At 44.6% G+C, this 13,947-nt stretch overlaps 1 protein-coding gene across 1 annotated transcript in view; it reads right to left on the reverse strand.

The window, feature by feature from the left end:
* NUDT6 (nudix hydrolase 6) overlaps nt 1-13,947 on the reverse strand; it is an 89,995-nt gene that overhangs the window by 66,840 nt on the left and 9,208 nt on the right. Inside the window, exon 2 of the mRNA XM_030192261.1 lies at nt 11,819-12,022. Coding sequence (XP_030048121.1) covers nt 11,819-12,022 — 204 coding nt within the window. The remainder of the gene's footprint in view (nt 1-11,818; nt 12,023-13,947) is intronic.

Genomic DNA, 13,947 nt, shown 5'->3' on the forward strand with positions numbered 1-13,947 from the left:
GAAGGTGCTGTGGTCAGATGAGACAAAAATTGAGCTCTTTGGCATGAACTCAACTCGCCGTGTTTGGAGGAAGAGAAATGCTGCCTATGACCCAAAGAACACCGTCCCCACTGTCAAGCATGGAGGTGGAAATGTTATGTTTTGGGGGTGTTTCTCTGCTAAGGGCACAGGACTACTTCACCGCATCAATGGGAGAATGGATGGGGCCATGTACCGTACAATTCTGAGTGACAACCTCCTTCCCTCCGCCAGGGCCTTAAAAATGGGTCGTGGCTGGGTCTTCCAGCACGACAATGACCCAAAACATACAGCCAAGGCAACAAAGGAGTGGCTCAGGAAGAAGCACATTAGGGTCATGGAGTGGCCTAGCCAGTCACCAGACCTTAATCCCATTGAAAACTTATGGAGGGAGCTGAAGCTGCGAGTTGCCAAGCGACAGCCCAGAACTCTTAATGATTTAGAGATGATCTGCAAAGAGGAGTGGACCAAAATTCCTCCTGACATGTGTGCAAACCTCATCATCAACTACAGAAGACGTCTGACCGCTGTGCTTGCCAACAAGGGTTTTGCCACCAAGTATTAGGTCTTGTTTGCCAGAGGGATTAAATACTTATTTCCCTCTGCAGAATGCAAATAAATTCATATACTTTCCACAATGTGATTTTCCGGATTTAATTTGTGATGTGCTATCTCTCACTGTTACCAATAACCTACCCTTCAATTATGGGCTGCTCATGTCTTTGTCAGTGGGCAAACTTACAAAATCAGCAAGGGATCAAATACTTATTTCCCCCACTGTAGCTATAATTCGGGTTCCTCTTACCCACATGCATCACTTTGCACTTGTCAACATTGAACTTCATCTGCCACTTCCACGCCCATTCTCCCAGTCTCGCAAGGTCCTCCTGTAATTGTTCACATTCCTCCTGCGACTTGACGACCCTGAATAATTTTGTGTCATCGGCGAATTTAATTACCTCACTAGTTATTCCCATCTCTAGGTCATTTATAAATACATTAAAAAGCAACGGACCCAGCACAGACCCCTGCGGGACCCCACTAACTACCCTCCTCCACTGAGAATACTGGCCACGCAATCCTACTCTCTGCTTCCTATCTTTCAACCAGTTCTTAATCCATAATAATACCCTACCTCCGATTCCATGACTCTGCAATTTCTTCAGGAGTCTTTCGTGCGGCACTTTGTCAAACGCCTTCTGAAAATCCAGATATACAATATCAACCGGCTCCCCATTGTCCACATGTTTGCTTACCCCCTCAAAAAAATGCATTAGATTGGTGAGGCAAGACTTCCCTTCACTAAATCCGTGCTGACTTTGTCTCATCAGCCAATGTTTTTGTATATGCTCTGCAATTTTATTCTTAATAATAGCCTCCACCATCTTGCCCGGCACCGACGTCAGACTCACCGGTCTATAATTTCCCGGATCTCCTCTGGAACCCTTCTTAAAAATCGGAGTAACATTGGCTACCCTCCAGTCTTCCGGTACTACACTCGATTTTAGGGACAGATTGCATATTTCTAACAGTAGCTCCGCAAGTTCATTTTTTAGTTCTATTAATACTCTGGGATGAATACCATCAGGTCCCGGTGATTTACTACTCTTCAGCTTGCTGAACTGACCCATTACATCCTCCAAGGTTACAGAGAATTTGTTTAGTTTCTCCGACTCCCCCGCTTCAAATATTCTTTCCGGCACCGGTGTCCCCCCCAAATCCTCCTCGGTGAAGACCGAAGCAAAGAATTCATTTAATTTCTCCGCTACTGCTTTGTCCTCCTTGATCGCCCCTTTAACACCATTTTCGTCCAGCGGCCCAACCGACTCTTTGGCCGGTTTCCTGCTTTTAATGTATCTAAAAAAATTTTACTATGTATTTTTGCTTCCAACGCTAATTTCTTCTCAAAGTCCTTTTTTGCCCTCCTTATCTCCGCTTTGCATTTGGCTTGGCATTCCTTATGATCTATCCTGTTACTTTCAGTTGGTTCTCTTCTCCACTTTCTGAAGGATTGTTTTTTGGCTCTAATGATTTCCTTTATCTTACTGTTTAGCCACGCCGGCTGACGTTTAGTCTTTTTTCCCTTTTTTCTAATACGTGGAATATATTTGTCCTGAACCTCCAGGATGGTGTTTTTAAACAGCATCCACGCCTGATGCAAGTTTTTTACTCTGCGAGCTGCTCCTTTCAGTCTTTTTTTCACCATTTTTCTCATTTTGTCGTAATCACCTTTTCTATAGTTAAACGCTAGCGTACTTGATTTCCTAGTTTCACTTCCTTCAATGTCAATATCAAAACCGATCATATTATGATCACTGTTATCAAGCGGCCCTCGTATCGTTACCCCCTGCACTAGATCATGAGCACCACTAAGGACTAAGTCTAGTATTTTTCCTTCTCTTGTTGGCTCCTGAACTAGCTGTTCCATGAAGCTGTCCTTGATTTCATCAAGAAATCTTGTGTCCCTTGCGTGTACAGATGTTACATTAACCCAGTCTATATGCGGGTAATTGAAATCCCCCATTATTATTGTGTTGCCTAGTTTGTTTGCGTCCCTGATTTCCTTTAACATTTCCGCATCCGTCTGTTCGTCCTGGCCAGGCGGACGGTAGTACACTCCTATCACTATCCTTTTCCCCTTTGCACATGGAATTTCAATCCACAGTGATTCCAAGGAGTGTTTTGTTTCCTGCAGAATTTTCAATCTATTTGATTCAAGGCTCTCGTTAATATACAATGCTACCCCTCCACCAATCCGATTCACCCTATCACTACGATATAATTTGTACCCCGGTATGACAGTGTCCCACTGGTTATCCTCCTTCCACCAAGTCTCAGAGATGCCTATTATATCTAATTTTTCATTTAGTGCAATATATTCCAACTCCCCCATCTTATTTCTTAGGCTCCTGGCATTCGCATATAGACATTTCAAACTATGTTTGTTGTTCCTAAGTACATCATGCTTAGTACTTGACAGTATTAATTGGCAATCTTTTGTCTGATTTTTATTGTTATTTAAAGATACCCGATCTACTACAATCTCTTTTGCAACCTCACTATCAGGATACTCTATCTTCCCTGTTATGGTGATATCTTTGAAAGATACCTTATCCCGAACCATGCTCTTTTGAGCGACTGTCGGCCTTCCCCCCATTTCTAGTTTAAAAGCTGCTCTATCTCCTTCTTAAACGCCGATGCCAGCAGCCTGGTCCCACTCTGGTTAAGATGGAGCCCATCCTTTCGGAATAGGCCCCCCCTTCCCCAGAATGTTGCCCAGTTCCTAACAAATCTAAAGCCCTCCTCCCTGCACCATCGTCTCATCCACGCATTGAGACTCTGGAGCTCTGCCTGTCTCTTGGGCCCTGCGCGTGGCACAGGTAGCATTTCAGAAAATGCTACCCTGGAGGATCTGGATTTCAGCTTTCTACCTAAGAGCCTAAATTTTGCTTCCAGAACCTCTCTCCCACATTTTCCTATGTCATTAGTACCCACATGTACCAAGACAGCCGTCTCCTCCCCAGCACTATATAAAATCCTATCTAGGTGACGCGTGAGGTCCGCCACCTTCGCACCAGGCAGGCAAGTCACCAGGCGATCCTCACGTCCACCAGCCACCCAGCTATCTATATGCCTAATGATCGAAATTAACAAAGCTATTAAAACTTAAAAAACAATCTCTAGTGCCACCCCCCCCCCCCAACTACTTAAAAAATAATTTCCTGGTGTCTAGAGGCACCTCTCAACTCCTCCCCCAGCCCCACCTCCCAAGGCACACCTGAAAAGGAAGCAGCACCAATGTACTGAGCAGGGTCACTCTGCCACATAAGGGAATTTTTTCCTTATCTGGTAGTCTCCACCCAGATTACCAAATTAGGGAAAAACTTCCTTATTTGGCAGACTGACCCTGCACGGTGCATCCTAGAACATTCCAGGATGCAGCAAGCGGGGTCAGGTACAACTGGATGCAGAAGCAAGTGACAAAGGGAGGGGGCTTAGGATGGGGCTGAGAGGTGCCATTAGACACTAGGGATTTTTTTTTTAAAGAAGTGGGTGAGAGGGGGCCCAAGACTACCAGGGAATATTTTAATGTTGTGGATGGGGGGAGGGGTAGATTGGGTCAGATCAGGTCCCAGCAGCTTGGTTTTTTTTTTTTATGTCACTCTTCCTGTCAGTACATGAACCAATCACCACTCACACACTGACAAGAAAGGTGGGTATTTGGCAATGAGCTGCAGATTACTGCCATATTTTTAACACGGTAGTAATTCGCATGCTTATTGCTTACTGCATAGCAGTTTCTTATTAATTTTGTAGTAGAAGCTGCAAGTTGAGCTGACTCTACTGTGGGGCTTTCTGCATCAGTCCCAGAGTCACAGACAGAGATGAATGTTGACCTCATGTGCTCTCTCCCTAATCATATCAAAGGCCCCTACTATATTGGGATGGCTTAGGTACAGCCTCTGTGAATATTTACCAGCACAATTACATACAGTTCAAACTTTCTCCAACGCTGGAATATTTTCTTTCCAAAAAAAAAAAAAAAAAAAGTTTTCAAACTTTCTCGAGTGTGTCTGGATCATGTCTGTTCTTTTCTCGGTGGTTTCTTTTTTTTTATTTCATTGTTTTAGTTTTCTCTCACTTTTAAATTTCATTCTTTTCCAACGTTTTCATTTATTCTTTATTTATTTAAGACATTTATAGCCTGCCAGATCCACAATGTTCTCGGCAGTTTATAATATTCACAAACCAAACAACACAGCTAAAATGAACTAAACAGAAAAGGGTTGCCTAAATAGAAAAAAAAAAAAGGTCTTAACTTTAACACGCAAACATAAATTACTCATCATCTCTGGTAAATCATCTGGAGGCGCATTCCATAATTTGGCAGCTTGAGTTTTCTCCTTCCTGATCGTCCTGGCACCGGGGATCCACATAACCATTACGTACACAACTACGCAAGGCCTAGCAGACAGAAATGGTGTCAACATCAAAGAAGCAGTGGGAGCTGCCAAACCATGAACAGACTTAAAAAACAAAATCAAAAATCTTAAATTTAATACAAGACGTGATACTTAAGCAATGCAAAGGAATAGGAGCAGGCGTAACAGGATCAAAACGAGAAAAACATGTTAAGTTTCGAGCAATAGCATTTTCTGCCAACTGCAATGCTTCAAGAAGTGGAAACTAGAAGACCTATAAAGACAACATTGGCACAATCAAAATGTAAGAAAAGATATAGGCCTCCTGCAAGATTTCTGCCCTAGGCCCCAGCATATTCAACACTGTACGTACATAAGTAATGCCACACTGGGAAAGACCAAGAGTCCATCGAGCCCAGCATCCTGTCCACAACAGCGGCCAATCCAGGCCAAGGGCACCTGGCAAGCTTCCCAAACGTACACACATTCTATACATGTTATGTTATTCCTGGAATTGTGGATTTTTCCCAAGTCCATTTAGTAGTGGTTTATGGACTTGTCCTTTAGGAAACCGTCTAACCCCGTTTTAAACTCTGCCAAGCTAACCGCCTTCACCACGTTCTCCGGCAATAAATTCCAGAGTTTAATTATGCGTTGGGTGAAGAAATATTTTCTCCGATTTGTTTTACATTTACTACACTGTAGTTTCATCGCATGCCCCCTAGTCCTAGTATTTTTGGAAAGCGTGAACAAATGCTTCACATCCACCTGTTCCACTCCACTCATTATTTTATATACCTTTATCATGTCTCCCCTCAGCCGTCTCTTCTCCAAGCTGAAAAGCCCTAGCCTCCTTAGTCTTTCTTCATAGGGAAGTCGTCCCTTGTTGTGCGACTCGTAGAAGTTACTGCTATTATATGACATGACAGAATTGCTCTGTAGACCTGAGTGACTTGTAGTGTTTTTGTATTACTTTACAATACGCCTGGTACTGGATTTTGAGTTTGGATCACACCTTCTCAGTAGATCAAGGTGAGTTATATTCTTTTAAACCTCGCTAGCAATTCCCAGAGCGGCAAATGAGAAGAAGCCCATTCAATTCCTCTCATTTGCAGCACGGGAATCGCTAGCTTGGCTTAGTAAGAGAGGCCTTAAGGGACCCTTTTACTAAGCTGCGGCAGTTTGCGCACGTCTTTTAGGCACACACCGGGCCAGTTTTTGCCGCGTCCTGGGAATAGGGCCTTGTTTTAAGGGGCTGGAAAATGGATGTGTGGCAAAAAATAAAAGCCAGCATGCATCCACTTTCGGCCTGAGACCTTACTGCCACCCACTGACTTAGCGGTAAGGTCTCACGCGCTACCCAGGTGATGGCGTGCAGCGCGCGTCCACTGCCGTTTACCGCTGGGTAAGCACCATGCGGTAGAAAATACATAATATTTACTACCTTGTGTTTTCAGAATGCGCCAAATTCAGAATTACCACCCGGGGCATGCAGTATCCGGGCAGTAATGATGATTTGGCGCATGCTGGACGCGCAGTAGCTCCCTTATATGCCCTTGAAAAAGGGCCCCTAAGTTTGTACCTGAAGCGATGGAGGGTTCTCAAGGAGCGGCAGCAGGTTTTGAACCCTGGCTTCCCTGGTTCTCAGCTTGCTGCTCTATTAGATATAGCTAATACTGATAATACATATTCCAAACATGTTTGGTGACTGAAGAATAAACTACAGGCCAGCAGATCTGAAGGAAGTATTTTTTCACGGAGAGGGTGGTGGATGCTTGGAATGCCCTCCCGCGGGAGGTGGTGGAGATGAAAACGGTAACGGAATTCAAACATGCGTGGGATATGCATAGAGGAATCCTGTGCAGAAGGAATGGATCCTCAGAAGCTTAGCTGAAATTGGGTGGCGGAGCAGGTGGGGGGAAGAGGGGTTGGTGGTTGGGAGGCAAGGATAGGGGAGGGCAGACTTATACGGTCTGTACCAGAGCCGGTGATGGGAGGCGGGACTGGTGGTTGGGAGGCGGGAAATACTGCTGGGCAGACTTGTACGGTCTGTGCCCTGAAAAAGGCAGGTACAAATCAAGGTAAGGTTTACACATATGAGTTTATCTTGTTGGGCAGACTGGATGGACCATGCAGGTCTTTTTCTGCCGTCTTCTACTATGTTACTATTTGGAAACCTACCAAAAAAGCTGATAGGCAAATTATGTTATGGTTACTTTTAACCACATGATTTCTGATAAAGTGGTGTTTGAACATCACTATTCACATGGTCAACAAGAAGATGCTGGACTGGGGAGCCAAATGTTAAAATACTGCATATATTTCCAGAATACTGCAAATACTACTCTGTTTAATTTTTTATTGATGACATCGCAAAATCCGACAATACATTCTTATGTAAATTTGTAACAAACAAACTACAGCAAATCCAGTCCAGTCTGATAACATCAAACTTTTACCAAAGTCCATTAATAATTCCTCATCATCAAGTTTTCTCCCTTTTCCCTTCTACCCCCCCCCCCCAAAAAAAAAAAAAAATCAATCTTATCCTAACCAAATCGCGAATATCAACATGGTTGTAGAATTCTGAGATGTAAGCCGGACCTTTGCCCTTCAGGACCCAACCTACCCTTGTATATGATGTACCATTTTCCTTGTGCCCTACCACCCTAACCCTTCCCTTCCTAGTGTGCAGGGGAAGTATTGGAAATAATGGTGGGGGGCTGAAATGTGCAGGAGGGGAGGGGGCCCCAATGACCTTTACTGCCCCAGGAGCCCAGATTGCTGTCAGTCCGCCTCTAGTTGGGAGCCGCAAAGGGAAGTTTGAGGGGAAGGACTAACGCCAGCGGGGGGGGGGGGGGGGGGGGGGGGTGGAGGTGGCAAGACAGGAAGATGATGGACCATATGAGGGGATGCGGCAATGAAAACTACTAATACGGAACATCTGTACCCATTACTAAAACTGGGGACAGATGATTGCCAAACAAGGAGGAGTCAGAGACAGGGGTCTGAAATCGGGGGACAATCCTCAAAAATCAGGGATGTCTGGTAACCTTATACAAGGATTATGCTGTCATATATAAAGATAAAGGGTGCTAGGGAGACTACATAAGGAGCACATTATAGGTTCTCTGTATGTCTTTGTGGATATTTGAAACACATAGCAATCCCTTGCATTTAATTCCTGGGTATCAAACCTACAGTAAAAAAAAAAAAAAAAAAAACTCTGGCCAGGTCCTTCAGATGTTGTTATAAGAAATCCCTTTTTTTAGGTTGGAAAAGCTTTTATTTTCATTTTCTGTATACATGCGATACAAATCAGAGGGTGCATGCAAGGCCATCTGTTCTAAAGTGGAATCACTGGAGTACAGACGTCAGTGATTCCTGAAACTTTTTGTTTGAAAAGATATGAAAAATCTTTCCTTTTGAACTACGCAAACTCAAATGTCACCAATCTTCTTTCATGAACTTGTAATCCAAGCTTCGTAGCCACAAGGAATGACAGTTACTGTCTTCATACTGAATTTACTGGCTTTCCCTGATAATAAACTCAGGGCCAGATGAACTAAACTTAACGAGCCAGCAACGTGGTTTTAAAACTGGTTCTAGCCAGTTTAGCGCGCAAGTAGTATACTGGGACATGAACAAAAGGATTCTCCGAGCCATTTTCCCATCACGGTAGCAGCTAACGAAAATGGAATGCAAATGAGCTAATTTTTATTATAATGTGAATGCAACCCCATGCACAAAAGCAGTCCCTACCTTTACCGTGGAAATTTTAACGTGAGGTGTGGACCTGCCGGTTCTTCATTATTGCAAGTAGCAGAAGGGGAGAAACAAGGCAGGGAAGATGGAGCACAAAAAAAAAAAACAGTGTAACAGCTTACACGCACCTTTGCGTGTATGAAAGCCGTGCCACATATGTTTCTTTTTCAAATTACATTTACTAGCAAGAAATTGGGGGGGGGGGGGGGGGGGAGTACTGAAATGTAAAGCATAAAAGTAATGGTGACTCTCATTGGCTGGCTGCTGTCCCAACTCCTCTTCCCTGTAGGACTTCCCTGGTGACATCACTTTAGAGCTGTGAACTGATTGGATCCAAACTTCCTGGTGTCCCCCTCCACAGAGAGGGGCTAAACCAATTGGACAGCATCAGCCTGGGATGTCCCTCCCACTCATTACTGGAGGGGGGACACCAGGAAGTTCGGATCCAATCAGTTCACAGCTCTAAAGTGATGTCATCAGGGAAGTCCTACAGGGAGGAGGAGGACAGCAGCCAGCCAATGAGAGTCCATTTTCAGGGAGATGGGCATTCTAGGATGTCAGCCAGCCAATAGAAGGAAGCAGCAGGAACAGCTGGGAGTGGAACCAAGCCCTGGTGATGCTGCTGATTCCTCACAGAAGAGCGGAGAGCAGCAGAGCTGCAATACAGGTATGTCTATCCAAAGAAAATGCGCTTTTGTGTCTGCCAAAAAAAAAAAAGGGTAGATCTACTGCTATCATAGACACAGCTTGTTTGCGTGTATAAGAGCCATCTGTAGCATGCGCAGAGCAGCCACGCATAGCGATTGACTGTTCTGCGCATGCTCAGCTCACCGACTTGCTTTCCCTATATTGCATGCAAATGAGCTGTGTCGCAAAAGCAACGAGCAGCTCATTTCCACGCGATTTTCTTAGTGAATCCCTCTGTGTTTCTAAATTGGTAAATTGTTACTGATTTGGAAACGCAGACGGATCCTTAACGGGACCTTTGTGTATCTGGCTCTCAGAGCTTCATCATTTGATGCTGAGGTTGGCCAACCTTTGGAAAACATGTTCAAACATGTCCACTGAATACAGCCTGCCTAACGGCTTCATTCTGCTGCCCTCTGCTGGTCACTACTGTAATACAGAGACCTTAAAACCAGCCCTTCCATACCCAATGTATTCAGAAATCACTCAGCTCACGGTGGAAAAGATATTAACTATATGTGAATGCATTACTCACCTCGAGCTCAGATTTGGAAAAGGAAAATAATTAAAACTAAAATCCAAACTCACTTTCCTGATTTATAGATGTGTTGCTATTACAACAGCTTCTTTCAGTTTAACCATTATTCTTCCACTTCAGCCACCTCCTGCTCATTTAGGTATATTCCCATTTTACCAAAGTCAGTATTTCTGAAATCCAAGACTTAGTCCTCATCTCTGTGACTGTTATATCAAACCACATATCAATTGATCATCACCAGTGCTCAGGTGGTCATCTACCCAGATATTATAGATTTACTTGTATTTCTTTACTACTGAAGGATAAACGTGTGTGGAGTGCTATACATAATCAGACCTACCAAGTCTCCCACATTCAGCAGGAGACTCCCACTTTTGGGGGGGCGTGAAGTGACGATCTCCTGCTAAGCAGTCTCCCCTCTCCATCAGCAGCAGATGGGACCAGTCTCTCAACAAGAGCTGCAAAATCTCACAGCTCTTATTGCGAGATTACTTGTCCTGCAGCAGCAGAGACAACATTTTATTAAGGCATCTCGTGCTGCCCGAGGTGGTTTCTTGGTGCTGCAGCCAGGTGTGTTGGGGGTGGAGCCAGATGTGGAAAGGGCGGGTCTGGGGGTGTGACTGAGGAAAGCTGGGAGCTTGACTGGGCACAGTAAGGCAGAGCAGGGGAGCGAAGCTTAAATCTCCCTCAAAGATTGGGCCCCCTTGGCAGTTCTACATAATACAATAAAATGATGTAAAACCGTATATAAACAAAACATGGATGACATATTTATTGCATTTGTATTTCCCATTTTCCCACCAGCACAAAACTTTTAATTTTTGATTTTACAAGTGTTTCTCTCCTAGACACATGAAAAGGTGGAGCAGAGAGAAGAGTAAAATCTCCTAATGGCAAAAGGGAAGGCAAAGAGGCAAAAAGCATTTGCAAAGCCGTAAGCACAGATACAACAATAAGTTCTGAATAAATCTAAACGCATCTGATATCCATAATAGCCTACACTGACTAGGAAATGAACGGATAACAACATGAGAGTCTGATATGTATAGACAGAGAGAGGGATCTTGGGGTTATAGTATCTGAAGGCAGTGTGACAAAGTGGTGGCCGCAGCCAGAAGGATGCTAGGCTGCATAGAGAGAGGTGTAACCAGCAGAAGAAAGGAGGTATTGATGCTCCTGTATAAGATGTTGGTGAGGCTCCACCTGGAGTATTGTGTTCAGTTTTGGAGGCCGTATCTTGCTAAGGATGTAAAAAGAATTGAAGCGGTGCAAAGAAAAGCTAAAAACATGGTATGGGATTTGCGTTACAAGACATATGAGGAGAGACTTGCTGACCTGAACATGTGTACCCTGGAAGAAAGGAGAAACGGGGGTGATATGATACAGACGTTCAAATATTTGAAAGGTATTAATCTGCAAACGCCACAAGATCATCCCGCAAATTTCTCGACCTACACTTCCCCAGCTGTAAAGGACTAAAGTACAAGCAGATGCATGCTACCACATTCTCGTACCTGGGCACGCAATTGTGGAATGCACTACCTACAGACCTGAGAACAATCGATGAAACAAATATCTTTCTCAAATCTCTAAAGACATATCTCTTCAACAATGCATACAATGAGAACTAATAGCCACACTAATTCACCCGACAACCCACTCAGTCAAGATAGCTCACCTAATATAACTACCTTAATCACTCCTTTCCTTCCTCTTTCTACCCTTATTTAACCTCTGCACAATATTAAATGTAACTGTCACCCTGCAATGACAATGTTAACAAAACTATGTAAGCCACATTGAGCCTGCAAATAGGTGGGATACAAATGCAATAAATACTAAAATAAAATCAGGGTACCATATAGTTTGCAATTTATTTTGAACTGACCTGCAACTCCAACTTGATGAGTAGCAAACCCTGGCAACCTACTCTGGCCTTCTCTCAGCCAGAGTGTGAGTGTGGATGTGTTGAGCTCTGCATGGTGAAACTTGAAGCCCTGGGCTGCTGCGACCGCTATAAATCTGCTCTGCAAGATGGGAACGTGCAGCCACACTGCAGCTCTGCCCTCTGCTTTCCATTGCTTGATAGACTCTGGAATATGGAAGGATATGGCACTCCTCAGACACTTGAAAAGATGGTGATGTAACAGGATGCAAAAATTCATGTCTCCACCATTTTCAAAACCCATCTACCTATTTGCAATGCAATTAATTTTCCAATGAAAACTTTGGCGGGTGGTAAGATACTGACAACATGGCATACGGTCGCTGGACATGGGTGGATGGAGGGGAGGGCAGGGGGGAGAAGAGGGTCACTGGACATGGTTGGATGGAGGGGAGGGCGGGGGGGAGAGGAGAGCTGCTGGACATGGGTGGATGGAGGGGAGGGCGGGGGGAGAGGAGAGCTGCTGGACATGGGTGGATGGAGCGGAGGGCAGGGGGGAGAGGAGGGCTGCTAGACATGGATGGAGGAGAGGGAAGGGAGACAGAAAAAATGCTGGACATGGATGGAGGGGAGGGAAGAGTGAGGAAGGATATGAGATGAGGGAAAAGGAAGAGAGGAGAAAAACTGCACATGGATAAAGAAAATAGGCAGAAGTTGGATCCACTGGACAGTCAAGTCTGCGGAAGACCGAGCTTTTACTTATGGATGTAGGGCAAGAAATGAAGAAAGGCGGAAAGTAACGAAATAAATGGAAAGGAAGCCCTGGAAACGGAGTTAAGAGGACAGATAGCAGCAGAATCGGATACTGGGCCAGCATGATCAGAAAAACAAAGTCACCAGACAACAAAGGTAGAAAAAACCTTTTATTTTCATTATAGCGTTTGGAATATGTCCACTTTGAGAATCAGGTGTTCAACAGTAAAAGTTTATATTTATTTACTTATTTATTTATGGCATTTTATCCCAGATTAAATGATCCCAGGTTCCAATCTAATTCATGTTTAATTTTTTTTCCTGGAGTAATGTATTGCCCTCCCCCCCCAGGCTCTCTTCCTGGCTATAGCCAGCTCTGCAATTTGGTGGGGGCGCAGAGGTGGATGAGGGGAGCGCAAAGTGGACCGGAGAGAGAGCCTGTTGTTAAATATTTACCAGCACACCAGAGCCCAGTGTAATATATATGGCACTGTCTTTTCATAGGTAAGTTAGGGCTGTTATGGTGAGATGAGGGGGCTGCACCAGTGGCTGGAGGTAGGAATCGGAGGAGGGCTGCAGGCTCGGTCTTCTGCTGCTGTCCTGTTCTGTATCCTTCGGTGCTTTACACTGGGGCGCCTTCGCACCGCGTTGCTCCTGCTCCCCTTGCCGCCGCTGCTGCTTTGGTAATGGAATTCAAACGTGTGGGATAAACACAAAGGAATCCTGATGTAGATTGGAAGGTTCCGTCTGCGGAATCGGAAAGAAGTAGAGAGATCGTGGATGCTTTCCAAAGTGGTTTGCTCAGACAAATGGTGACGGAACCCATGAGGGAGGGAGCGACGCTGGATCTGGTGCTCACAAATGGGGATAGCGTGTCAAATACCCGAGTGGGTGCCCACTTGGGCGGCAGTGACCATCAAACGGTTTGGTTTGATATTACAGCTAAAGTGATGAGCGGCCACTGAAAACTCAAAGTTCTGGATTTCAAGCGTGCTGACTTTAGTAAAATGGGGGAATACCTGAGGAAGGAGATGATGGGCTGGGAGGAAATACGAGAAGTGGAAGGACAGTGGTCCAGGCTGAAAGAAGCTATAAATAGGGCCACGAACCTTTATGTAAGGAAAGTAAATAAAAGCAAGAGAAAAAGGAAACCGATATGGTTCTCCAAGCAAGTGGCTGAGAAAATAAAGGCTAAAGAGTTGGCGTTCCAGAAATACACAAAAACTCAAGAAAAGGAACACATGGAGGAATACCGGATGAAACTGAAAGAAGCCAAGAGAGAGATACGACTGGCGAAAGCGCAAACGGAAGAACAAATGGCTAGAAATGTAAGGAGGGGTGGCAAAATTTTCTTCAGGTATATTAGTGAAAGGAGAATG

This window comes from Microcaecilia unicolor, chromosome 2 (genome assembly GCF_901765095.1).
Source record: "Microcaecilia unicolor chromosome 2, aMicUni1.1, whole genome shotgun sequence".
In the NCBI taxonomy this organism is placed as follows: domain Eukaryota; kingdom Metazoa; phylum Chordata; class Amphibia; order Gymnophiona; family Siphonopidae; genus Microcaecilia; species Microcaecilia unicolor.